Source organism: Chlamydotis macqueenii, chromosome 10 (assembly GCF_036417535.1).
Source record: "Chlamydotis macqueenii isolate bChlMac1 chromosome 10, bChlMac1.mat, whole genome shotgun sequence".
In the NCBI taxonomy this organism is placed as follows: Eukaryota; Metazoa; Chordata; class Aves; order Otidiformes; family Otididae; genus Chlamydotis; species Chlamydotis macqueenii.
Window position 1 is genome coordinate 22,854,488 of NC_141565.1, and position 26,292 is coordinate 22,880,779.

A 26,292-nucleotide genomic window follows, 5' to 3' on the forward strand; every position below is an offset into this window, starting at 1 on the left:
CCAGGCTTTAACCAATAGACTTTATTCTGTTGGTATCTCAACAAAAAAAAAAAACCAAACCTGAGGTACAGTACAGAAGTGTGGCTAAAAAAAATTTCAAATTATGATTTGATTTATTATGGTGGTTTAAATAACCAAGTTCGAGATTATTGTAAAGCAAAAGACATATGCATTCCACTACTCCCTTTTCATCTTCAGGAAAGCACAGAGGCTTTCACACATCCAAGCACATTATTTTCAGGAAGATCTAAGCACCACTTCACTACTACCAGAAGAGCCAGCTAGCACGCTGTCTAATGCCAAAACGCCCCCCAGCCCTTCTCCTCACTCGGAACAAAGCTCTGGCCTTTGAAGGGACAGAGTATGTGTCCCCTTGCACAAGGGAATTCACACCTCCACACTTTGATAGCCTCCTCCTGTTCCTACTCAAGTGCTTGAAGCCTGACTGCGACATAATCCAATTAAATTTGATCCCTCAACCAGAAAAGCAGGGTACAGTTTCCACAGCATCAAGGAGTAGTATAAGGCACAGTGCTTTGCTATGCTCTTTACCTTCAATTTAAGGGAATGTCAATTAAGGCTGATTCTCAACACATTGTAGCCTGTAGCCTCCCAGCAACAGTTAGAGAGTGCTCATAAAATTGGATAATTGTTTCCCATGGTCATGTCCAGTTTAGGTAAAATCAGTTCTCCTCCGGTTCAAGGAACACTGCAAATCAGGTCCAGTGACTGCTTTTGCAGCTAGAACGTTCACGAGTGCATCACTGCTCATTCTGCTGCCCCTCTGTAACGGCAGATACCCCTCCTTGGCCCTTGTTGACATCGCTGATACATGCCCACAGTCCATCTACTGATTCCTTCCACAGTGTGACCTCAAAAACAGATCAGAAAAGTTTCAGCCTTAATACATTCTCAGTTTCTCCTTTCCTTATCACATCTCTAGTTTGGTGATAGTCTACAGTTACAGAAATAAAGCATTGCAGCGTTATTCTAAGTATGCAGTTATTTGTTGCTGTATACTGAATAATTCTCCGGTGGTACAGGGAGAGTATGTGAACTCTGCCATTAGTACCCTACAAAATGAAGTTATGCCTGCGTTTCTGATCTCCAGTGAGGACTAAGACTGCAGTGCAAGTAGTTTGCCAAAGGTTCGGGTCTTCCTCCCCTTTTGATAAGTCAAAAGAAAAAAAAAAAAAAAAAAAATCACCATTGCAGCAGAGGACAATCTGCAACAGTCTTAACTTAAACAAAGTGCCAACAGCCTGTCTCGTCTCAGCCCTTCTGAAAATAGGCGTACAGGAGTAGAAGCCAAGGCAGCGGTACTCACTTTATTGTCTCCTCCAGACACTGCAAGAATATTTGCAGTAATGGACCAACTCACATGCCAGACAACATCATTGAACTTGTGCAGCAGCTTTGGTGACCATGAGTTTCCAGAGGCATCGTCACATGTCCAGATAAACACCCTGCCATCCTATAAGAGCAAGCAGACCCAGTTGGCTGGACCACTAGTTACACACAGAAAATACAGCCTTGATTGCGCTTGGAGCTACACTTCCAGATCACAGCTCCGATACGAAGCCGAGATGTGTCTATGTGGATTGTCGCTCAGTGCAGCAAAGGGGCTGTTTTCTTGCTGTCGCTAAAAGCAAGACAGCAGTACAGCTCTCTGGTGAGAAACACTACATACAAAAGATGCTTGCAAATACCAGAGAAGAGCTCCCAAAAACTTATATATCAGCTGATTTTTTTTGCCCAGAGTGAAATTTTGCTTTCCAGTCACATGACAGCAAGTTTGACATGACAGCAAGTTATCAGCTTACTGAGTAGTCTTCTCGCTATAAAAAAAAAAATCATTTACGGAATTATGAGGAGGAAGAACACTACAGTCAAAATGAAGGTTGAGGACATCAGAGCTGATTACGAATCCCAGTTATTAGAAAACAGTATTTTCAGCTGGAAGTTCAGTGAATTTGATCCAGAAACATTAAATTACACTGTAAGTTTGAAGGTCTTCCTCATATGAAACCATTCTGCTCATGATTTTCAAAATTTAAAAAAAAATATTTTTTGGTACAGAGCCACACACACCCCCCCCTCCATCCAGAAATGCTTCCAGTGGGCTTCTGGGTTTGGGGAGAACAGGAATCAGAGGCTCTTATGCACAGAGCCAGATATAGCAAAGGATTGCCAAGAGGGCCCAATGCAGCAGTTCTGTCCTTACGATTCCTAACTTCCTTCCCCTTTCCTTATCTGTAGTGCATGGGAGCGTGGGCACTGAGAGCCTGCCCGCCACTCCAGCAGAAGCCTCACCTGTGAGCAGCTAGCAATGGTACTTGTTGGCAAACCGATGGATGGAGCCCAGGCTACATCTCGAACCCAGTCGCTGTGAGCCTCCAGCTTCTGCTCTTCTTTCCACTGACCGTCTTCTTCCCTGAAAACGCATTTATACCGTCAGAAGGATGGCAGTGGCAGCCACTCGTATTTCTCATCTCCTGTTCTGGAAGGCTTTGTTTTTATAGCATTCAGGCTCCTGGTTTATCCAGAAAATACAAAGCACAAGTGTTCTCCACTCTTCTCCAAAAAGCTCTATGGCTTAAACTGACAAATTCCCGTCAAAGGGACAGGAAGCAACATAGGCAAAGAGTATTTGATCTTCAGTTACTGTACAGAAACATGCTGTTGTCCAGGTGATGGTGGTAATCAAAGACAATTAGAAAGCTGCATTCCAAGAGAAGATTACGCAGGGCTGACACAAATTGCTGTAACCATGTGAGAGATTGTACATCACTAAGTTGTTCCCATTTTTAAAGCACTTCTCTAAAACAGTAATTCAAAGATGAAAGCATAGAGGTGCCAAAAATATTGCTCGAGATACTAACAGGGATGTTCAAAGGCTATAAAGGATATCAAGTTTTCTAAGTTCTGAAGCCTGGCAACAGAGCACTTACTTCCAGATCTTGACAAGGTTGTCACAGCCACCAGAGGCAAATCTTTTGATGTAGTTTGGTTTTTGACCAGACGGTTGTTCTATAAGGCTTCCTGGTACAACAGCAGGAGCCCAGCTAACTGCATTACAGCCAATCTATTTAATGAAAAGAAATAATTATTAAAAGTTGCTTACTTTAAAACAATTTTAAAAGCTGCTGAGGGGGCAAAGGACATTTTTTGGAAAAACATGAATCCTGCAGTTTTCCCAGCTTCCAGCCTCAGTCAGTTTGATGCAGTCAGTTTGTGCACGTGTCCTTAGCACCAAAGCCACTTCCCACCAGGTAACTTCCAGCACGGTGTTTAACAAGACTGCCGTGTATGCCAAGTGTGATCAGTGCTGTTCAATAACCTCAACACGTCTTGTCTTCTGCTCCAGCTTACTGACTACAGAGTGTACCTTCCCACTCTGGATTAATTTAAAACAAGTTATTCTTGATTCTGGAAAAAGTTTCACATCATTATCTAGTCTACAAGTGCTTTGAGGCAAGTTCTCCAAGAACTCTGCACTGCTCCAAAGGAACAGACTCACCGTGTGCGCATTGCTGATCTTTTTGACTTCCCACTGCCCGTCACCCGTGTAGCTCAGTAAGGAAATGGCCCCATCCGAGCTCCCGCAGGCCAGGATCAACCCATAGTCGTGTGGTGCCCAGCAGACAGAATTCACTGTGAAGGGTGAGACAGACTGGATTACAACAGGGTGACCACCTAGAACTGACTAACCAATTCACTGACTAGTAGTGCAATAGTCACTAAAAGTGAGAGACTTTGAAAGCTAAGAGTAAGTCTTAGCATTCCTGAATTTCAGCAAAGCCAGTCAGTTAACATTGTTTACTGAATGACAGAAAACTGCCTTTCTTTTTGGCACCGTTTTAGAATGAGAACACCAAAAGAGCACTCTTAATGAGAGATTAGAAACTGACTGTGCCCTGCAACACCAGAGAGTATCACCGATGCTAGAACAAAAGCTGAATGGCTGAAAGTCCAGATTAGTAACAAAACAAAAGCTGGAGACTTCTCACATCTGCATTTGTCATCTGAACAAAACAGTTTCTGTTGTAGAACAAAATGCAGCACGCTAAAATCCACCTTTTTCCTTCCTTCCTGTAGTGGATACATACAATATTTTCCTCATAAAACAACTCCTACGGAAACATCATGAATCAGGACAGGAGGTTATCCAGCAACATGACATTACGTAAATGCTCTGTTATGCTGAACAGACTTACTGTCTCTCCATTAAATCATCTGTACTGTTTGACAGAGGCTTTCTTCTTTAACACAGGTGGATTTACTCCAGTCTTACCTGAATCCTCTCACGTCCCCAGTCTCAGTTCCCAGCTCCAGACCCCACGTACCTGAGGAATCATGCCCTGTGTACTCGTACGTCTTTTCCCAAGTGCCATTTTCTTCCTTCCAGATAATAACCTTCCTGTCATAGGAGCAGGACGCCAAGATGTTTCCATACATGGGATGAGCCCAGGCAACCTGCCACACGGGACCTTCATGCCTGCAAGAGACAACGCTATTTGGAAAAGCTGAGAGAAACCCATTCCAGTGGCTGCTGTTCACAGCCATCACTACTGTACATCAGGGTTCTGTAAGCGATTCACATGAGCAGTGTGAGTAATGCCCAGGTGAAAACAGCCCGCAGGACTGTCAGACAAAGCCACTGCTGCGGAAAACAGTTCCAAACATTTACCCTTATATTAGCAATTAAGACTGTGAGTTTACTTCCTGAAAATTACAGGCGCCAAGTATTAAATGAATGAAAGAGTCCCAGTGTGATCTCTAACTGGCTCTCAGCGGCGCCCCCCCGCCCCCGCTCTGAAGAGCTGTTTAGTGACAACCAGCTGGAGTAATTACTACCTTGGAGGAATTTACCATGCATCTTTTGTTACCAAAGGGCAAAATGACAAAATACAGAAAATTTCCACAGATCAAAATCTTGTGTTTATGACACTTTACCCTCTCAGGTCCGCAATGAGGATCTGCCCTCCATTCCGGACATCAAAGATTTTGACGGATCTGTCTGAAGAACAGGTCGCCAGCCGAGTGCCGTAGTAATCCATCTGAGCGTCATGCTGCAAGGCGATGGGAAAGCTGCTGTCAGCACGTCTGAGTTCTGCTTTGTGAACAAACCTTATTACATTTTAAAAGTAGCTGTAAGAATTGCGAACAGATGACCGAGTCCCAGCAGGACAGGTTAAAAAGGATAGTTTTTAAACAATCCCGACGGGCACATTTATTTCCCCAGCTGCTGTTTCACTAACTATACAAGTGTCAGGCAGCGGTAATCTCGGGAATTCTGAGCAGTAATGCACAATGTTTTCAGGAGACGACAGGAAATTAGTGCCACTGACTAGAAAGCCACTTCTGATGTATTTTTGGGGTTTTTTTAGTATGTAAAGTGGCTGTAAGAATACTGACACCTCTTACTTATGTTTGAAACTTTATTATTTAGCTGGGCTCCTTACTTCTACAAATTACTTTGAAACGTTTCCTCCTACTTGTAGTTACACATCTGCTCGCAGAAACATCCACGTGAAGGAAAATGAGTCTCACCGCCTGAAGTTCTGCACCACTTGGTACACACATATACATTGTTTCACAGAAACAAGCCTAGGCATGAAAACTAAAGTTTTAAATCGTGCCCCCTTCGCCCAGCAGCTGTGTTTTCCTGTCCACGCAGCACAAACCAACACCGTCAGTCTCGGAGAGCGCTGCCCCCCAACATCGCCCGCCGTTTCGTGCGGGCGTGGGCGTCGCGCTCCTCGCCCCTCGCGGCAAGGTGCCAGGAAGCAGCTCCGCTCAGCCCGCAGCGCGCCCGCACCAGCGCCCGCAGCCCCGCACTTACTATCATGTCCTCGTGCGAGGTGTCCACGGTGTTGATGACCGAGACCTGCGGGGGAGGAGGAGGAGGAGAGACAAGCACAATACCCCGCGCACCGCGCCAGCCCCGCGACGGGCGCCGCACCCCCGAGCTCCCCGGCCGCCTGCGGCCCGCGCGGCCCCGCCGGGGCGCGGGAGGAGGAGCAGGCGCCGGCCGGGGATGCCACTAAGGAGCAGCCGGACGCGTTACGCCTGGTGCCGCGCCCAGGAGGCCCAACCCGGCTGCGCTCGGGCCCAGCACCGGGCACCCCGCCGGTTCTCCACCGTGCCGCCACCTCTCCCTCCCGCTCCGCCGGGCGCGGCGGGGAGAGGCGCGGCAGGGCGGCCCGGGGCCCTCCGGCAGCCCCCCGCCCCGCGCCTACCATGGCGGCGGCGGCCCCGCGGTGCTCCCCGGCGGCGAGCGGCCCGGCCTGGCCTCCGGCCGCGCTCCTCAGACGTGGCACGGCGGTCCCACACCCAAATGGCCCCGCCGCGGCGCGCGCCCCGCCCGCCTGCGCGCCGAGGTTCCGCCCGCGCCGAGGTTCCGGGAGAGGGCGGTGCCCGCGGGATCCCGCACCGCCCTCCCTCCGCCGGCCGCGGGCCGGGGCCTCCGCACCCGCCCGTGCGTGAGCCGCGGGCTGCCCCCGAGCGCCGGGCCGCTCCCGCAGCGCGGGGGACCGGCACTTCCCCGCGGGGCCAGGGCGAAGCGCAGGCACCGGAGGCGCCCGGAGCAGCAGCCGGCCGCCGCCCTCGGTCCCGTCCCGCCGCCTCGGGGGGGCGCCCGGCCGGCGGGGCCCTGAGGGGAGCGGGCGGCGGCGGCGCGACCCCGGCCCCCGCGCTCGCCGCCATCTTCCCGCGCAGCCCCGGCGCCGCCGCCATGGCTAGCGTCTCGTACCACATCTCCAGCCTGCTGGAGAAGATGACCTCCTCGGACAAGGACTTCAGGTGCGGGGCCCGCCGCCCCCGGGGGTGCTGGGCGGGGGGGGCCGGGGGGGAGGCTGGCCCTTCGCGCTGGGGGCCCCCCTGCGTCTGGAGCGGGCCCGGTGCCCCGACCCTGCTGGCGGGTAAAATCCAGCTGCAGGTGGGCAGGATTTAATTAAGTCTCGGAGGAATTAATCCGTTTTATTTACGGTATTTCGAGCCAGCCGCCTTCTTCTGGCTGAGGGAAGAGTGTGGAGAAACCAAGAACGTTCCCCTCCCGTGCCCTGGTCGCTGCATAGTGCCCGTGAACCAGCAAGCAGAGCGGAAGGGGGAATAAAAGTCTCAGCAGCTAGCATTTAAATTCTTGTTTGTTCTGCAGATGAAGAACATCGTAGCGAAAATGCTGAAATACTTCTTAGTTTGTTTTTCCACTAGAAGGTTAGATTCTCTGCTGAGAGACAGCAGCATCACCCGGGCGATGGACCCTGCAGATACTGGCTGTGCTCAGGAAGGCTTTCAGAAATATTTCTCTGCAATGGGAAAAAGCAGAAGAAGTTGACGTATTTTTAGGGTTGGGGCCGGTGGCTTGATTTTTAAGGCACTCTCTTAAAATGAACAAGTATGGAAGATTCCACCCATGAGTATATCGTTCTCTCCGTATTAACTTGGAGGATAATGTTTGTGCCAGACTTGATGTTTTGAGGTCTTTTAGAAGAGAGGGGTTAGTAATACTTTAGGCTGCTGATGTTTTTCTGATGTTAAAATAGAGCGGGATGTGACTCAGTGATGGAGTATTGGCACAGTTTGTTCAAAGAATTTACAGTTAATACTCCAAACAAGATGTGCCCAACGCAGGCCGTGTGTCGTGTCAGAGAGATTTTCCAGGGCCGTTTCCTCCCAGCACATGGTCAAATGTGAGCCCGTGGTCTGCCTTCGGCTGCACAACCAGTTACAGGACCAGGTTTCACGTGCTGCCCTCTCATAAACGGATCCACGTGCCGGTTTCCGAGGGCCTGTGGGCAGGACGGCAGCAGGTAGCGAGTCCAAAGCTGGATGTGCTGTCGTGGAAGACTCTGCTCAGCCTGTGGCCATAATTGGTCATGATTGTTCTACGCAGACATTGAACTGCAAGTGCAGCTTAACAGCTCTTGCAGAATCAAAACCAGATTGCGTGTTGTTAACGTTATAGGTCAGAGTCCCTCTGTTTTTCTCATTTTGGATTTCAGGCTGGCTTTCTGACACCACAGCGGTCCCTTGTTCCAGATCCACCTCGTTGCTACTTGAGAGCAGGCTTGCAGAGTGGAGACACAAATGTTGCCCCGGTACACGAGGGCTCTTACATGCTGAATGAATTACATCAGAGCCTAATTTAAAATGGAGCTGTCATTTGGTAAATGAGAGGGAAGAGCGTCTCTGTGGTTCCTTTCAGATGTCCATCCCTGTGCAGGGGCTAACATTAGAAAGGAACTAATGTACAATAATGGCGCTTACATTTCTTAGAGCCTCAAACTTCTGTACTAGCACCTTTTACATTTCCTGCTCCCAGGAAAACAGATACTTCCTAGAACCGCTCAATATCCATTTCGCCATTGTCCCTGGTAGAAAAGTATGTTGACTGACAGTCAGCTGGGAGTTTGTTTTTCCTTCTAAACTGGAATGATAAATACTTGCTTGGTTTTGCTTATGGGAGGAGAAAAAATACAATTGGATGTGTTCCCTCATGCCAAATATTATCTTACCTTGTTAATAAAATGTTAGTAGAATTAATTGGACAGTGGATAAGGATTGAAGAGCAGACAAGTCCTTCTTAATAAGTGAACACCAGAGAACCGGAAGCAGGAACTGGGGTGGTCAAGGCTGCGCATATCCTGGAAGACAGCAGCTTTTGCAGAGATCTTTACAGCAATGGAAGCTGCGGCACTGGTGCAGCATCTGTTTTGTACGCGAGTGATACAAAAGCCTTGCACGCTATCAACAGCATTGCATCCATCACCAGCAATGCCTCGGTGTAGCAAGGTGTTTAGTGTCTTTTCTCTAGAATGGAAAACAACCCCAAAAACCTGGAACTTTGAGAGGGAGTTAAGCAAGGAAGGAGGCTGAGTGTGTGGATGGCACAACTGTTTGGATTGGAAAGGCTTCCAGGAGCAGAAGCATATAAGCGAACTGGCTGGGCTGAACAATACCCGTCTAAATGTAGCCTAGGGAACTTCTAAGGTATGGTTTGCATGGAGTCATTACTTTATTTTTCTTTTCTGAGTTTGACAGCTTGATCCCCTTCTCCATGTGTGGGTTCATGCTGTCAGTGCTAAATAAGCCAGAACGAACACAGCCGGGTGCGTTCTTAGACCCTAGGCTGGCTTTCCGAGGCCTGGCAGTTGGGGACAAAAACCACCATGATTTTTTCTAGCGTAGCTAACCATCTTGATTTAGTGACCGAGAAAAAAATACACGAGCTGGGTGCCAATGTTAGAATTTTAGTTTGCCCCATCCCTGTTTTGTATTTTAAGGAGAAAATATGTATTTCTCATTTTCACAGGTTCCTTAGCTAAAATCTTTTCACCAGCTACCTCTGCCTGAGTTTTCCACCTGTAGGACAGCAATAATTCTTTGTACCTTATTTTTCAGGACAGTGTAAAGGTTTGTAAAGTTACTCTTTGGAAGTGTGTTTCCATGCAAGCACTAATTGTCGAGTTTCGCTGTCCGCAGTGGTGTGAAGGAAATGCGTTTGTGTCTGTGTATCAGCCAACCCGCTTTTGCTCTATGTTTTTATAGGTTTATGGCCACCAACGACCTGATGGTGGAACTGCAGAAAGATTCAATAAAACTAGATGAAGACAGCGAGAAAAAAGTTGTGAAAATGCTTTTGAAGTTGCTGGAGGACAAAAATGGGGAAGTACAGAACCTCGCAGTCAAGTGGTAAGCGCCTCAGCAGTAATCGCGCTGTTCCTTGGCAATAGTGAAGCTGCCACGGGCGGCAGAGAGCGCGTCAGAGCGGAGCCTGGCCCTGCGGCGCTGGCACCTCACTCAGACCTCCCTTTGCAGGGGCTTTCCCTCTTGTGCCAGGCACCGCCGTTGCTTTCTCTGTTGGTACTCAGAGCTGGCTGAAATACAGTTAATGCTTTACGTTTTAGCTAGTTACCTTGTAAAGATGCAAAAAATAAGTAGTTGCAAACAAATGCTGACAAACACTCTGTGCGCAATTTTGAATACAAACTTACCAGCAGGAAACAGGTTATTAACTGAAAGTTTTGCTAATAATAGTAATTTTTTTAAAGTGCGGGGGAAAGGGAGTGGTTTTTCCCTGTTTGTGATTCTGAGCCTTGGCCCAGGTAGAGGTTTTCACACACACGGCAGAGGGCAATAGGTAGCTAACTGTTTGTGAAAATGCATTTGGCATTTCCTCCTGAAAGTCAGATTTTGATGGTTGGTTGGTTTTGTTTTTTTTTTTTCCAAAACCTAACTGTAGGTTTTACCATTACTCTGTGTAACATAGTTGCTTTGGTTCAAATTCATTGTGTGATCATTTCTGAGCTGCTGCTTCCAGTAAGATACTAACTGGCCTCATGTTTGCAGTAGTTGAGGTGAAACGTACTCCTACAAATCTGGTCTAAGGTTTACTGAGGACTGGTAGAGAGTTAACTGAAGCAACAATGCAGGGTACGTAAGCCTGGGGACACAACGTGCTGCGGGGTACTGGGACTTGATACTGATGCTTTGCTAACATTGGCACTTGGGGCTGAGGTGCCGTTAAGGAGGGGCGAGCCTGAGCATCCCTCTGACGATGGAAGGCATCCCTCTTCCTCCTCATTCTGACTGGCTTCTCCTCCCGCAGCCTGGGCCCGCTGGTTGGCAAAGTGAAGGAGTACCAGGTGGAAACCATTGTGGATACGCTGTGTACAAACATGTTATCCGACAAGGAACAGCTGCGGGACATCTCCAGCATTGGACTGAAAACGGTAATCTCTGAGCTGCCACCGGCTTCCACAGGTAAAATGTCTGTCCCTGTTTGTCAGGCTGAGGCAATAGGGAGTCACGGCCTCTGGGAAATGGAGGAAAACATGTAGTTCAGGGCCTAAAAGTTACAGATTCCTTATTCACCTGCTAGAGGACAAGCAATGAATTAAGGAGGAGAGATAGCAGAAGTTGAGACACCGATGTGGTTAAGGATGGAATGAAATGAAAACTTGAGCTGGTCACTCTGAGGATAGTGAAGTCTGAAACTGTGTCTGTTCTTGGAGAAATCTGGTTTTGTTTCCAGCAATCCTAAAGAATTCGGTATGTGTCATCGGGCAGTCTTGCAGGGCTGTTGGTCAAAGCGTCAGCGACGCCACTACCCTCTGCAATCTCAGCAGTGCCAGCACTGCACCACCTCCTGTCCACCGCCCAGCTGGACCGGGTCTTCCCACTGCCACAGCTACCCTGGCTGCTTCTCCTGCGTTTGGAATGACGTATCCCAAAAATGCAGCAGCTATTCAGGAGATACCTGAGGCTCCCAGAGCTTTGTTTCCTCTGCAGCCATCTCGTGTATGTGTTGTTCCGTCATGGTGGGTGGCCGTGGCAGTGCTGCCACGCTGCTGGATTTTAGGTTGGGAGGAGAACTAGAATTAGTATGCAAATACTTGCTGAACTCCTCTCTCAGTTTCTGCAAAATGTTAAGCTCTTGTGAGCCGTCCTTTCAGAATTCTATGTTTGACATACATCACATGAACTGACACTGTTTTAGGGTAGCAACAGCTAAGTCCTCTCCTCAAGGGCTGGGATTGACACTGTGTGGGCAGACGGCAGCAAAAGCAGTGTGGGTTTGCTGCAAAATGGAGAGGCTGAAAATTTGCCCATGCTTTCTTTACCCTAAGCCCCACTCGTGTGGTTGCTGTTGCTGTGGTGTTGTCTGGAGCAGAGGGAGGGTTTGAAATAATAGCAAAGGAACAGCACGTGCCTGGGGCAGGCTCCTTTCCCTGTCTTGTGCAGCCGTTAGTGATGCTCCAGTGATGTTCCACTTCTGCTTTGTCTCAGTTGCATCGTGGGCGCTGTTCAGAACGGTGCAGGAAGTAATTATCCCTTCCTTTGAAAGTTTTGTGGAATTTTAAGCTGCTTATCCTTTGCACTGAACCAACTGGGAAAAAAAACACAGCACAAATCTATGTTGGGACAGGCACACCGCGGCACGAAGAGTAAACTTGTATCCAGACATCGATCTGGACTGTAGGAGATTGAGATTCTGGACTGTGGTGGCAATCACACCACCTTCACCAGCCAGGCTGTTCCAGGGTAGAAGACACCCTCCAAGAAGAGGAGCTTCTCCCAGATAGTTAACGCATCTTACTGCAAAGGGAGCTACCTCGCTGTTTGCGGTGCATATCCGCCATCTCAAACAAAAGCTAGTTGGTGCTGTTCTGGTTAGGTCTCCCAGTGGTGATTTCTTTCTTCTTCGGTGTAGGAGGGATTAAATGGTTCTTAGCGGTAAAAAGACTTCTTTTTAACTGACAGCGGGGAAAAATCTCTCTCTTGCAGGCTCCAGTATGACGGCGAACGTGTGCAAAAAGATCACAGCCCAGCTGACAGGAGCCATCGGCAAGCAGGAGGACGTATCTGTGCAGCTGGAGGCTCTTGACATCCTGTCAGATATGTTGAGCAGGTACCAAAGGCTTTCCTTCTGGCAGGGGGCTGTATGGATGCGTTCGCTTTGGGTTTCTGTATTTCCCTAATCCTCCTGTGAGGACTTAAAATGAAGGATTTGGGTTGAGTGCCCCTGGGGAATATCTCAGCAGAGCAGATTCCCCCGCAGAGATGAGAGACGACATACTGAGCCCTTCTGTGCTTGGGAGTGGCAGTAACATTGGTGATGGATCCCACGGAGGCGCAGTTCAAACAAACGTGGAGAGGGAGGGGGCAAAGCAGGGAAGTTTATTTTAGCTCTGTGATCTGATCACACATGCATTTTTTTTTTCCTGGCTGCCTCTTTCTCTTGTTACATAAGTCAGAGTGACAGTGTCAAATGTCATCTGCATGCAGGACATTCTTGACAAACCCCCAGGTCATCCAGAAGGACACCATCAAAATCTAACTCCTCCACGACAGAGACAAATAACCTCTCCCTGTGTCACACAGAACAAGTCAGTGTTCAGACTAATGCCAAACCCTCCCTTTTGCTGTCTCTCCCCACAGCATGCATGAAGTCTTCATAGCTGAAGGAGTTTTAGATATTTGCTGGCAAGAGAGCTTTTTCTCTGAGGCTTTGACTTTCAACTCTGTCTTGTGCTGTTGATTGCAGACTAGGGGGAACACTCTACTCTTTCCATTCCTCCATTCTGAACTGCCTCCTTCCCCAGCTGACAAGCCCCAGGCTGGCAGTACGTAAAAGGGCCATCATTGCCTTGGGTCATCTTGTCTTGACCTGCAGTGGAAACATCTTCTCAGAGCTCACAGAGCATCTGCTTGCTGAGCTGAAGAGGAATGAGTCTACTTCCACCACCAGGACGTACATTCAGTGTGTCGCTGGCATCAGTAGGCAGGCCGGACACCGCATAGGTAGGACGAGTAGCATGAAATGACACTGGGAAACGTGTATGCATTTTACAGCGGCTCCCTTTAGCGGTGAAATAAGTGTGTTCACTCTGTCCCTAACGTATTAGTGGCTTGTACTTTGTGATGCCCTCTGTGGTCCTGACCTGGCTCTCTGATCTCCACTTGGAACGGAGGAGAGTAACTCTGGCTGCCCTCCTGTAGGGATTTCATCTCGGGGTCTTGCAGCACTCCCCTGGTCTGAATTAACACCTCTGTGAATTAGGTCAGCGGATTCACCCGATTTTAGATGAGAGGAGAAATGGAGGGCAGCATATTGTATTACTTGTCTAAAAGATCTGCCAGAGGTGAGATTAGGACCAAGAAGATTTCTAATCACAGCTTTCTGTGACTGAAATGCCAGCAAGGGGCTGAAGACAGGAAGCAGGGGTTGTCTGCTTAAAACTCCTGCAAGGCTGGACCCTGAGGTCCAGGGGAGGAATGCTCTGCCAGGCACACGAAGTGGCAGATGGCTGTACTGTTAGCTGCTCAGATGTGTGAAGGCTGGAATGATATTTTCACTGCTGCTTACTTTGTCTTTCCCAGGAGAACATCTGGAGAAGATAATCCCTCTCATTGTTCAGTACTGTAACGTGGAAGATGACGAGCTGAGAGAGTACTGCTTTCAGGCCTTTGAGTCTTTTGTGAGAAGGTGTGTGCCCTTGAGGAACAACTGTGCGTCGTTCTGTGCATCGGTGTCCTCCTGGTGTGAATATCTGTACAGTCAGCGTCCAGGGTTAAGTGCGTTCCTATACGCATTCCTGCTGGGAGTCTGCAAATGAAATCCCTTTACATGCAGAGTTGGGCTTGGGTTGTGAGCTGGTTTACCTCAACACGTGAGAGTGTTTCTGTACTGGCTTTGCAGGAGCGGGAGTTTTGGCCTTGGGGGATTCCTCAGCAGGAGGGAACAGCCTCACTCCTGCTGCGTGCAGGGAGTGGGAGGCAGGAAGGGGCTCAGGCAGAAGAGCTGCTGAGCTGCAGCTCTCCTGTTGTTTGGTCAAACGTTTACTGCTTGTCTTGGAAAAGGAGCCCTGCAGAGCTGCTGAGGTTTTCTCCCATGAAGGGAGGATTCAGCTGGGTGGTGAAGGCAGTTTATTTCTTTTTCTTCCTTACAGAAATCATTGCATCCTCCCCAGGGGAACGTGGTCTCACTTTGTGCAGAGCAGGAAGGAGCGGCTCTGGTTTAACTCCTGTTAACGAAATGTTCGTATAGTCTGTGAAGCATTCAGGGATCCTTTTGAGATGGATTCTGTTATTTGGATATTTAAAACTGCTTCATCTTTAATTTATTAACTCAGGATTGTTATTTGTCGTGATAGGTGCCCAAAGGAAATGGACTCTCACATCCCCAATGTGATGGGGTTATGTTTGAAGTACATCACCTTTGACCCAAACTACAACTATGATAATGAGGAGGAGGAAGAGATGATGGAAACCGAAAACGGGGAGGATGAAGAGCAAGGTGCCTGCTTGTGAGGATGACTGTGCTCAGCAGAACACTGGGTTAACATTTCTCCCCTTCCTGCTTTCTCACCCTTCATGATGTTAATTTTCAGATCTGTTTCAAAACAGTCAGTTCTTCTAAATGGGTTCTTTGAATTTACCAGTGGTCATAATATAGCTGTAGGTGCAAAGTTCCGGCAGTCGTTCTGAGTTTGCTAGTTTTACTTTCTTCTGACAAAGTTCTCAGATCTCTGCCTGCCTTAGGTGACAGTGAAGACACTGAAAGTTGAAATCTGAATTGGCTCAGTGGAGAGCTGGACCAAGGAAGCACTGTTTTTCCTGTGCCTGCTGGCTGCAGGAGTTTCTTAGAGCACGTCCAGCAAGCAGCCAGGCTTAATGCCTGGAAATCCGGAGGAGCAGCGGCTCTGCCATCCTAATTGTAGGAAACGCTCCCCTGTGCTCCCAAAGGTGCCGGTGCTGCTTGCAGCCTGCCAGGGAGACCTCAGATCCCTGCTCCAAGTAGTTGACTTGATATCTGTGTGTTGTTCTTGAAGCGGAGGCATGAACGCTGTTGTTCGTGCCAGCTGTCTGGCTTGCCCAAACTGGAGGCGGTGGCACCAAGCATTTGCATGCAGCTGTAACACGGATTCCTGTCCGTCCTCGTAGTGCAGCTCTAGTAGGCTTAGGGCTTGTGTGAGAGAGATGGTTCCTCAGGGGGTCCTGCCAAAATGGTATTTCTTGAAAAGAAAGATGTTACAGGTAGATCTAGGAATTGCAGTAGAGCAGTTACCCTCTTATTGCATCTACTGGGGTGTTACACAGCGTTACATTTTTAACCAGGCAGCCAGCCAGCATTTGTAGGTTACTCTGGTTAGAAAAGGAACCAGAAATCTTTGATGTGGACTCAGTTATTTAGAGGACTGGGCAAACTCCTGTTTCCCTGGTCACAGGGGAGGTGAGGCAAGCAAGCAGTACTTCCAGGCTGCAGCAGCCAGCACCCCTGCCAGTGTGTGTCAGAACCACGCTGCTTCTCAGGCTGCAGCTTTTTCTTGGTTTCTGCGTTGCTCTCTCTTATCTCCCCATCTGCTAGGCTGTTTTCCACACGCACACTGTTCCTGAGCACAGCAGCCAGCCAGAGCTCAGCTTTGCAGTCACCTGGAGGCTGCCGAGCCTGTAGCTCTGCCCTTGTGCCCCTCTGCAAGGCCGGTTGCTTTTTTTGCAGGAAAAGGTATATGTGTACCTGCTATTTTAAATGAAAGCCTGCAATTTTCATGTAACAGTTTCAGGGCAACTTAACTCAGCCTACAAACATAGCAGCCACACAGTTACATTTGCTATGTATAAGCTAGCTATTTTTTACTGCTTTGTAGCAGGAGAGAGCAAAGCTACAGTCCTGAACGCTTAAAAGTGCCACGGTTAAAAACATCTTGGTCCACAATAAAAACATCTTAGTCATCAGTGAAAGCAATCTGATACTGTCTTCAAAAGAGGCCTTCCATTTATTTTTGGAATCATGTTTACTTGGAGGTGAATGTTGGGCCTTGGTCAGATAGGAGGGGTACCTTTAAAGCCTGTTAGTTCTAGACAATATTTCATAATGTCTGTATTTATAGCTGTCTATAGGGTGGCAGCTAAGAGCAAAAGTTAGAACAAGTTCCCCAGAAAAAAGGCATTTCTGTTTACGTTCACACTGATTGGGGTAGGATCCTGGCTGGCTTCCTGGAGAACATGGTAATTGTTCTGCCAATACCATAGTAAATTGTTACGCTGCTTTGTGCCAGGCAGGAATTGCTAAGACAAATATTTACATATTTCTGACTTCAAAATCTTGGAACCTCGTTCTCTCTTCAACACAAAAGCCTTGATGCCGCAGCTGAAGCAGCCAGTAAGGGTAGTAACGTTGAGGTTTGTTCTCCGTCAGCTCTTACTTGGAACAGAAGAGTCTGGCACCAGGCAGCCCTGGGTCGTATTGGCTGGTAGCAACCTCTGTAGCGACAGGCTATTCTGGACAATTTCATGTTCCCAGATAAGCCTGAGTTCCTGGCATCTGTTTGTCTGGTCAGCTGGAGAGGGAAGCTCTGAGGATCGAGTGATTCTCTAGCTCTGGTTTTCTCATAGTGGTGCACCTTGTTTTCCATTGCCTTCTTTTCAGAAAGTGACGATGAGTACAGCGACGACGATGACATCAGCTGGAAAGTCCGCAGGTCTGCAGCAAAGTGCCTGGAGGCCATTGTCAGCAGCAGGCACGATCTCCTGCAGGACTTCTACAAAACCCTTTCCCCGGTCTTGATAAGCAGATTCAAAGAGAGAGAGGAGAATGTCAAAGCTGACATCTTCAGCGCTTACATCTCTTTGCTGAAGCAAACGCTGCCCACCCAGAGCTGGCTGCACGCTTCAGATGCCTCTGGCAAAGATGACGTTCCCCTGAGAATGCTTCAGAACCAGGTGCGTGACGAGATGTTGGGCTGGATTAGATCAGAAAGCAGTGAAGAGGAGGAGGTACTGTGCCACAGGTGAACATGCCTAGCAGTTAAGCCTGAGAACATGGCTAACTAAAGGAGCCACTGGGCACGCAGCCCAGCGGCACTGAATTCTGAGGGCTGACCGTTCGGTGTTTGTCTCCTGCCATTCCTGGGGAGAGAGCGCTGAGGTTCAACCTGCATTTCCCCTCTGCTAGCCTCCGGCGTGTGGTGGCAGACTGTGTCTGAGGCAGGCTAGCCTTTGGGTGAGGTGTCAGTCTGTTCGCTGACAGCTACTCAACTGAGCAAGCTGCTGTGGTAGCATAGCTCTGTGCCCTGAAAGCTGGGATGACTGATGTGTTTCTGTCTGGTTTTCTTTTCCAAACTGCAGGTCCCCAGCATCGTCAAGGCCTTGCACAAGCAGCTCAAAGAAAAAAGCATCAAATCAAGACAGGGTTGTTTCAGCCTCCTGACAGAACTGGCCAGCGTTCTTCCCGGTTGCCTGGCAGACCACATCCCTGTGCTCATCCCTGGTAAACTCATCTAGGGGTGACGGGGCAGGGTTGGCTCAGTCCTTTCCTAACACATCTGCTCCTCGCCTGAGTGTTCCAGTTTTATTCCTGTATATTTTTCTGCTCAGCATCAGGGCACACACATCAGTGCTCTGTGCGGATGTGCTAAACAGCTCCCAGATCAATCCTGGCTTCTGTCTGCCACTGACAGCCAAGATAAGCACATCAAGTTCATTTCCACAGTCCCCTGAAGAGATGCTTTCAGGGGGGCCTGTTCCAGCCTCCTTTGAAACTAGCTTGGAAATATGCTGTTAGCCTGCTGAGATCAGTAACACGAGTGACGTTTTCTTTTACTAAAGGTCTCCTGTGATTGTCCCTGGGCTAGATCCATGGACCTCTCTCTTATGAATTAATAGATTGGAAAAAAAAACATTCAAACCAAGAGTCAGGCATGGCTTCAGGCGTGGCAAGCAGTATTGTTGTAAATTTTTCTCATTGAGTCTTCTGGGAAACATAAATGTGCCACGGAAATTGGACTTGGAAGTACCTCCCTTCTGCAAAGGGGGTCCATCTTTAACAGTCCACAGACTGCCGACAGAAGAATGCAGGGATAACTCATGAAGGGGCATTCCTGCTGCCTGGAGTGCCTGTTCTTGAGACCAGGCTTTCCCAGTCTTAACTTCATGCCACTTTGTTATACCTTCTTGCACTTGCCTGACCATCCCTTCTCGTCTCAGGCCAGGAGGACTTCTCAAAGTAACTTTTTCAAACAGTTTTCGTAGCCAGCCATCCAGGACTGCTATGAAGAACAGTTATGTCTGAATTGCCACTTCCCGGAAAGCAGAAGGACAGCAAGGAGAGTAGCTCTCTCTAATGGCGTGTATCTTCTGGGTGGGGAGAGGGAAGAAAGCAACCCAATTCCAATGGTGTCCTCCTCTGAGGGGGTGGGACGTGTGATAAAACCACTTGATGAAGTAAGTCAGCAGTTGTTCTTGTCTCTTCTGCACAGGTATTGTTTTCTCCCTGGCCGATAAGTCCAGTTCCTCCAACATGAGGATTGATACCTTGTCTTTCCTTCATGTTCTTCTTTGCAACCACCAGCCAGAGGTATTTCACCCTCATATCAAAAGCCTGCTACCTCCCGTAGTGGCCTGTATCGGAGACCCCTTTTATAAGATCACTTCCGAAGCTCTGCTGGTTACTCAGCAACTCGTGAAAGTTATCAGGCCTTTGGACAAACCGTGCACGTTTGATGCCAAGCCCTATGTGAAGGACCTTTTTCCTGGTACTCTGAAGCGACTGAAGGCAGCTGACATCGACCAGGAGGTGAAAGAGCATGCTATCTCCTGCATGGGGCAAATAATTTACAATCTGGGAGACCATTTAAGCACTGATCTCCAGCCGACCTTGAAGATATTTTTGGAGAGGCTCAAAAATGAAATCACCAGATTGACAACAGTCAAAGCGTTAACCTTAATTGCTAGTTCTCCACTTAAAATAGATCTGAGACCCATTCTAGGGGAAGGTTTCCCCATTCTAGCTTCCTTCTTGAGAAAGAATCAACGTGCCTTGAAACTGAGCACTCTGACTGCTCTGGACATCCTGGTGAAGAACTACAGGGACAGCCTCAAGCCTGCCATGATAGAGTCTGTCCTAACAGAGCTCCCCGCTTTAATTACCGAGAATGACATGCATGTGTCCCAGGTGGCTATCATGTTCCTGACTACATTGGCCAAGGTTCATCCATCCTGCATCTCCAAGATCAGTGGTTCAGTTCTTGCTGAAATCTTTCAGCTTGTCCACTCGCCTTTGCTGCAAGGAGGGGCACTGAACGCCATCATAGACTTCTTCCAGGCTCTGGTTCTGACGAAGACACCCGCCATGGGTTACTCAGAGCTGATGAAGCAGCTGACTGCGCCTATTTACTCGTCAGGTTCAGCCGGGGCATCGCTGACGTTGCACAAACAGGCGTATTACTCCATCGCAAAGTGTGTGGCAGCCCTTTCCTCAGCCTGCCCAAAGGAAGCCCCTGCGATAGTGAACCAGTTTATCCAGGATGTAAAAAACCCCAAGTCCAGCTCTGCTGTCAAAGTGCTAGCTTTCCTTTCTCTGGCAGAGATGGGACGCACCACGAACCTCGGTGCTCAGAGAGAGCTCAAAACCGTCGTCCTGGAAGCATTCACTTCCCCCAGCGAAGAGGTGAAATCCGCTGCGTCCTACGCGCTGGGGAACATCAGTGTTGGGAATCTCAGGGAGTATCTTCCCTTCATGCTGAAAGAGATCGGAAGCCAGCCCAAGAGACAGTACCTCCTGCTGCACTCTCTAAAAGAAGTCATCAGCTCCTCCCCGGCCGATGGCCTCAAGCCTTACGTGGAGGATATTTGGGCTCTGCTTTTCAAGCACTGTGAGTGCACAGAGGAAGGGACGCGCAATGTGGTGGCTGAATGCTTGGGGAAGCTGACTTTGGTCAATCCTTCTGAGCTGCTGCCCCGGCTGAAGAAACAGCTGTCGTCAGGTAATGGGAAGGGCAATGGTGAGAGCGGGGAAGTGCCTTTTTTTTTCCTGAAAGTCCTCTTGTAAACTGCTGCTGGGTCCAACGGGGAGCAAAGCCAGTCTGCAGAGGCAAGAAGGAAAGGAGGGATCTCTGCAAGGGGGGATCGGAGGAGCGCTGGTTTGCACGGGGGGCAGGATGGTGTTAGGAACAGAGACTGCACGTGGAGATTGTGCTGGGGCAGGATTTAAACAAGGGGGTTGTTAAGATAAAGCCTCTGTTTTCTTAACTCCTTAACACGTGTGCGATGTGACCAAGAGCAGAATGTGTACTACAGAGTTACAGCATGGTTTTGTTTCTTGATCTTTCCATCTTCACCCCAGGCTCTCCACATGCCCGGAGCACGGTGGTAACTGCAGTCAAATTCACCATTGCAGACCAGCCTCAGCCTATCGATGCTCTCCTGAAAGGCTGCGTAGGTAGGCTACTACAGACAGACTGTGAGCTAGGCGTCACAAGCAGCCCAGGGATTTTCCACACCTGTGTGAACCTCATCTAATACAGTTAGTTTTTGCCTGTGTTGCTCTGCTTTTGGGATTACAGAGCAACATTTGTCACATGAGTCCTTGATACCTTGCTCTGATACCTTGCTCCTGGGCATTTTCCATTGGTGACAGAGTTTTTAGGGAGTGTTCTTCTTAGTCATTCTGCGTTTAAACTTACGATTCAGGCATCTCACAACAACAATCTTGTAAAATCTAACCTACCTTAGAAGGGTCTTATGTCTAGGGAGCCTGCATCTCAGGTCTGTTCTGTAAAACTGGGCTTTCTGCTTCAGAGAAGTCTGAGCAGATGAGATCTGAGCAAGAAAAAAAAACAAAAAACAACTTCCTTGAATACCTAAGCTTCTGATTTGACTTTAGGATGAGGTCTGTCATGCTGTCTGGTTTTTTGTGCCCAAATGCAGGAAAGCCGTGTTTCTTCCATTTACTGTATCCCAAATGGAGAGGGCAAGCGAAAGCGCCTCGAGTGTCTGTAGACTGTGCCCCTAGAGTTACTTTACCACAGGTGCTTTCATAACCAGGCTCCACAGTGCACTGTGATGTACTTTTAAAATACTTCTGAAACACTGCAGCAGGACTGACCAGTGTGTTCTTATCCCACAGGTGACTTCTTAAAAACTCTTCAGGATCCAGACCTGAACGTTCGACGTGTGGCTTTAGCCATGTTTAATTCTGCTGCTCACAACAAACCTGCTTTAATCCGAGATTTACTCGGTGCAGTTCTCCCCAGCCTGTACAACGAAACGAAGGTCAGAAAGGAACTCATCCGGGAGGTACGTCGTTAGTTCGGCTTGGGCGCAGACGGCAGTGACTCTGCCTGGGGAGCTGAGATCAAGCTGTCATCCTGTCTGCTGCAGGTGACAGTGCATTTTTTCTCGTTTAAGGTAGAAATGGGGCCATTCAAGCACACGGTGGATGATGGCCTTGACGTGAGGAAAGCTGCTTTTGAGTGCATGTATACGCTGCTGGAGAGCTGCCTTGACCGTCTGGATATCTATGAGTACCTGAACCACGTGGAGGATGGACTGAAGGACCACTACGACATTCGGGTAGGCGCTGCGCCTCGGCTGCTGGAGGGTGGTGACATCCCTGGTGTTATTTGTTCTCTGGGGGCCTGGGCTGGACGTTGCCATTTCTCCCAAAGGCTGTGCACTCTTCACAGAGAACCGGGCACCACATTAGCCTGGGACCAGCTGGGCAGCTCTTGCACGCCGGCCGCCAGCGCATGATGTCTAATGCGACCAAGGCTCTCTGCCCTAGATTTCAGGAAGGCGGACTTCGGCCTCTTCAGGAACCTCATGGGCAAAGTGCCATGGGAGGCGGCCCTGGAGGGAAGAGGGGCCCAGGAAAGTTGGTCCATATTTAAGGAGCACCTCCTCCAAGCTCAGCAGAGGTGCATCCCGATGAAGAAGAAGTCGGGCAAAAAGGCCAGGTGGCCAGCGTGGATGAGCAAGGAGCTCCTGGACCAACTGAAAGTGAAGAGGAAAGCCTATAGAGGGTGGAAGCTGGGACAGGTAGCCTGGGAGGACTACCGAGTGACTGTGCGAGCGGCCAGGGATAGGGTGAGGAAGGCTAAAGCCCTGATGGAATCGAATCTGGCCAGGGATATAAAAAGTAACAAGAAAAGCTTTTACAGGTATGTAGGGGACAAAAGAAAATCCAAGGAGAATGTAGGCCCCCTCCGGAAGGTAACGGGTGTCGTGGTTACCCGGGATGTGGAGAAGGCTGAGGTACTCAATGACTTTTTTGCCTCAGTCTTCACTGATAAGAACTCTTGTCTCCCCACCCAAGCTGTGGAAGGCACAGGCAGGGACTGCAAGGATGAAGAACCGCCCACAGTGCTCGAAGAGCAGGTTCGAGATCATTTAAGGAACTTGAAGGTGCACAAGTCCATGGGGCCTGATGAGATCCATCCGCGCGTCCTGAGGGAACTGGCAGATGAAGTTGCCAAGCCACTGGCCATCATATTTGAGAAATCGTGGCGGTCTGGTGAGGTCCCCGATGACTGGAAGAGAGGAAACATAACCCCCATTTTTAAAAAGGGGAGTAAGGAAGACCCGGGCAACTACAGGCCGGTCAGCCTCACCTCCGTGCCTGGCAAGGTCATGGAGCAGATTCTCCTGGAAACCATGCTAAGGCACATGGTGAGCAAGGAGGTGGTTGGTGACTGCCAACATGGCTTCACCAAGGGCAGATCGTGCCTGACCAATTTGGTGGCCTTTTATGACGGGGTAACAGCATCGGTGGACAAGGGACGGGCAACGGATATCATCTACCTGGACTTGTGCAAGGCATTTGACACTGTCCCGCACGACATCCTTCTCTCTAAACTAGAGAGGCATGGGTTCGATGGATGGACCACTCGGTGGATAAGGAGTTGGCTGGATGGCCGCACTCAGAGAGTGGTGGTCAACGGCTCAATGTCCATGTGGAGACCGGTCACGAGTGGCGTCCCTCAGGGGTCTGTGTTGGGCCCGGCCCTGTTCAACATCTTTGTCAGCGACATGGACAGTGGGATAGAGTGCACCCTCAGCAAGTTCGCCGATGACAGCAAGTTGTGTGGTGCCGTCGACTCGCTGGAAGGGAGGGATGCCATCCAGAGGGACCTGGACAGGCTGGAGAGGTGGGCCCGTGCCAACCTCATGAAGTTCAACCAGGCCAAGTGCAAGGTCCTGCATCTGGGTCGTGGCAATCCCAAGCACAAATACAGGCTGGGCGGGGATTGGATCGAGAGCAGCCCTGAGGAGAAAGACCTGGGAGTGTTGGTAGATGAGAGGTTCAACATGAGTGGGCAATGCGCCCTCATGGCCCAGAAGGCCAACCGCATCCTGGGCTGCATCAAGAGGAGCGTGGCCAGCAGGTCGAGGGAGGTGATTCTCCCCCTCTACTCTGCTCTGGTGAGACCCCACCTGGAGTACTGCGTCCAGTTCTGGAGTCCCCAACACAAGAAGGACATGGACCAGTTGGAAAGGGTCCAGAGGAGGGCCACAAAGATGATCAGAGGGCTGGAGCACCTCTCCTATGAGGACAGGCTGAGAGAGCTGGGGCTGTTCAGCCTGGAGGAGGCTCCAGGGAGACCTGAGAGCGGTCTTCCAATACCTCAAGGGGGCCTACAGGAAAGATGGGGAGAAGCTGTTCAGCAGGGCCTGTTGTGATAGGATGAGGGGTAATGGGTTTAAATTAGAAGGAGGTAGGTTTAGATTAGATATTAGAAAAAAATTTTTTACAATGAGAGTTGTAGAGCACTGTCCCAGGTTGCCCAGAGAGGTGGTGGATGCCCCATCCCTGGAATCATTCAAGGCCAGGCTGGATGAGGCTCTGAGCAACCTGATCTAGTCAGGGATGTCCCTGCTTCTTGCAGGGGGGTTGGACTAGATGACCGTTGAAGGTCCCTTCCAACTCTAACTATTCTATGATTCTATGATTCTAAGGCTCTTACTGAAGTCCCTTGCACAAGGGCGAAGCAGCTTACCACCGTACGGGTACAGCTCGGCCCCACAGGGAGAACGCCCACGCGAGCTTTAGCACGAGGATCCACGCCCTGCGCCGGGGGATCGGGGGGTGCAGGGAAGCAGCATGCGCCTTACCTTTCCTCCTTTTGTCTAGATGCTGACTTTCATAATGTTGGCCCGGCTGTCCAGCCTCTGTCCCAGCGCTGTGCTGCAGCGGCTCGAGCGGCTGATCGAGCCACTCCGCACAACCTGCTCCACAAAGGTAAGGCCGGGGTGACGCACCGGGGGCGGGTTCCACCAGAGCCACCTCTGCTCTCAGCCCCGCTGCTTCCGAGCAGCCGCTCCCTGCTCTCCTCCAGCTAGAAAATGACCTGCTTGTCTCTGTCTGCTGGCACGTCCGATTCTTTGCGTCTGTACTGTCTTTTCTAAATACCAGCTAAAAGTGGTGCTCTGGATTGTAGGTAAAAGCTGGTTCCGTGAAACAGGAGTTTGAGAAGCAGGACGAACTGAAGCGATCTGCCATGCGAGCAGTAGCTGCTCTCCTGACCATCCCTGAAGTAGAGAAAAGCCCAGTGATGGCAGAGTTTTCATCTCAGATCAGATCCAATCCTGAAATGGCGTCACTTTTTGAGAGCATTCAGAAAGATTCTGCGTCCCTGCCCCCCTCAGAGTCGATGGATATGAGCTAAGCTCTGCCCGCTTACGCCGACCCCTTCCCACCCTTGCAACGCATTAACTGAGCGGAGACACTGCAGATGGGCCGAGGAACGGCCCCAGCTGGGCTCCGCTGCAGCAGCCACTTGCAAGCCACTGGGCGCTGAGGGCAGAGAACAGCTGGTTCCAGCTGCACTTGCAAGCATCAGACACCTCGCTGAATCGTGACGAGACGTGTGAGAGGCGGGAAATGCAGCCTTATGTCGGGGAGGGGTTGGGAGACAAATGCTCTGGTTTTTCAGCAAGTTTTTCAGGAGCAACCTAAATGAGCGTGGTTCCACAGAAAAGGGAAACTACTTCCTGAAATATTTCCTTACTGCAGTACAAACAAAAATAGTTTAAAACTTTTTTTTAACCACTGCACTTGCACTTTCTACCCCAAATTGCCTGAAGAATGTATTTATAATTTTCACTAAATAACATGGCTAAACTCCAGACGTCAGGTCCTTATCTAGTGACGAGCGTCGCACCCACGGGCAGGTTCGAGGCTTGCAGCAGGAGCTGCAGCTGGCGTTTGTCGCCCAGGCTCCCCAGCTGGGGCTCAGGTCACAAACGCGCACCAACAGCCCTGCCGCGCTGGGCAATACACAGCCAGCTCGCTTGACTTCGGTTTTTATGGGTTTGACTGCAAAATACCTCAACCAGCTGTCTTCCAAACGAGAGGATTACGTGACTGCGTTGCACTCAGCTTTTCTTTGCATCAGCACTGGCCTACCTTCCCCCTTCGAGCGGCTCGGTGTTTGTCGAGCCAACAGCCGTGAAGGGAGCGACCTGCACTGAACTCCGGTCACCCAACAGCAGCAGCACCCGCAGGAAAGCTGGTACTCGGTGTTTCAGTGTCACAGAAGAGGTGACAGTCACGAGCCAGAGGTGCAAGCGCACAGGCAGCCCACACTAAGCCTTGCCATTTGCAAATTTACCCTTTAGTGGCTGTCACGTTCAAATCCTGCTCTGCAAAGGGAAAGAAAGCTTTAAGAGACAGAGAGGATGTAACAGCAAATCGGAGAACGAGGCCACCGTGACGCTCTTGTAGCCATGGAGCTGTAACAAGCTTTCATTTCTCCTGTTTTAACAGAGTGGTTGATGTGAAAAATATTTATAGTGCGGTGTGAAAGAACATCCATTCTGTTTGAGTGGTGTAAAAAATAAAAGTGTACTTGTGAAGCTGTGTGCGCTCCTGAACTTATTATCTCTCACAGAGACATCGCAAATCACCACCAGCTGCAAGCGCGCTGGCCAGTCTGCTCTGGGACTGCCGGGCTCACGCTGCGGCCGCACCGGGGCCGCACCACCGTCAGCTGCGCCTCAGCAGCCGGT

The 26,292-nt window shown here is 49.8% G+C and overlaps 2 protein-coding genes across 2 annotated transcripts; one reads left to right on the forward strand and one right to left on the reverse strand.

The window, feature by feature from the left end:
- On the reverse strand, positions 1–6,322 carry SEC13 (SEC13 homolog, nuclear pore and COPII component). The gene is made up of 9 exons (XM_086755570.1): positions 6,243–6,322; positions 5,846–5,890; positions 4,957–5,072; positions 4,347–4,498; positions 3,521–3,654; positions 2,952–3,085; positions 2,314–2,434; positions 1,328–1,474; positions 1–872 (listed from the first exon to the last, which is right to left on the reverse strand). Exons 1-9 carry the CDS (start codon positions 6,243–6,245, stop codon positions 762–764), a joined length of 963 nt encoding a protein of 320 aa, XP_086611696.1. The 5' UTR covers positions 6,246–6,322; the 3' UTR covers positions 1–761.
- A 281-nt stretch (positions 6,323–6,603) lies between these two features.
- On the forward strand, positions 6,604–26,139 carry LOC104473460 (cullin-associated NEDD8-dissociated protein 1). Its single transcript, XM_086755322.1, has 15 exons — positions 6,604–6,804; positions 9,553–9,696; positions 10,613–10,767; positions 12,292–12,415; positions 13,052–13,308; positions 13,888–13,993; positions 14,661–14,803; positions 16,937–17,229; positions 17,635–17,776; positions 18,765–20,270; positions 20,630–20,725; positions 21,413–21,582; positions 21,694–21,858; positions 24,416–24,523; positions 24,723–26,139. The coding sequence occupies exons 1-15, from the start codon at positions 6,737–6,739 to the stop codon at positions 24,948–24,950; spliced, it is 3,705 nt and encodes a 1,234-aa protein (XP_086611448.1). The 5' UTR covers positions 6,604–6,736; the 3' UTR covers positions 24,951–26,139.
- The last annotated feature ends 153 nt before the right edge of the window (positions 26,140–26,292 follow it).

Coding starts and splice junctions, on each gene's coding strand:
- SEC13 (XM_086755570.1), bottom strand. Junction 4,499..4,956: donor CTCATTGCGGACCTGAGAGG/GTAAAGTGTCAT, acceptor TGTCTCTTGCAG/GCATGAAGGTCCCGTGTGGC. Junction 2,435..2,951: donor AACCTTGTCAAGATCTGGAA/GTAAGTGCTCTG, acceptor ATGCGTTTTCAG/GGAAGAAGACGGTCAGTGGA.
- LOC104473460 (XM_086755322.1), top strand. CDS start 6,737: ATGGCTAGCGTCTCGTACCACATCTCCAGCCTGCTGGAGAAGATGACC. Junction 12,416..13,051: donor CTGTCAGATATGTTGAGCAG/GTACCAAAGGCT, acceptor TGTTGATTGCAG/ACTAGGGGGAACACTCTACT. Junction 24,524..24,722: donor GCACAACCTGCTCCACAAAG/GTAAGGCCGGGG, acceptor TCTGGATTGTAG/GTAAAAGCTGGTTCCGTGAA.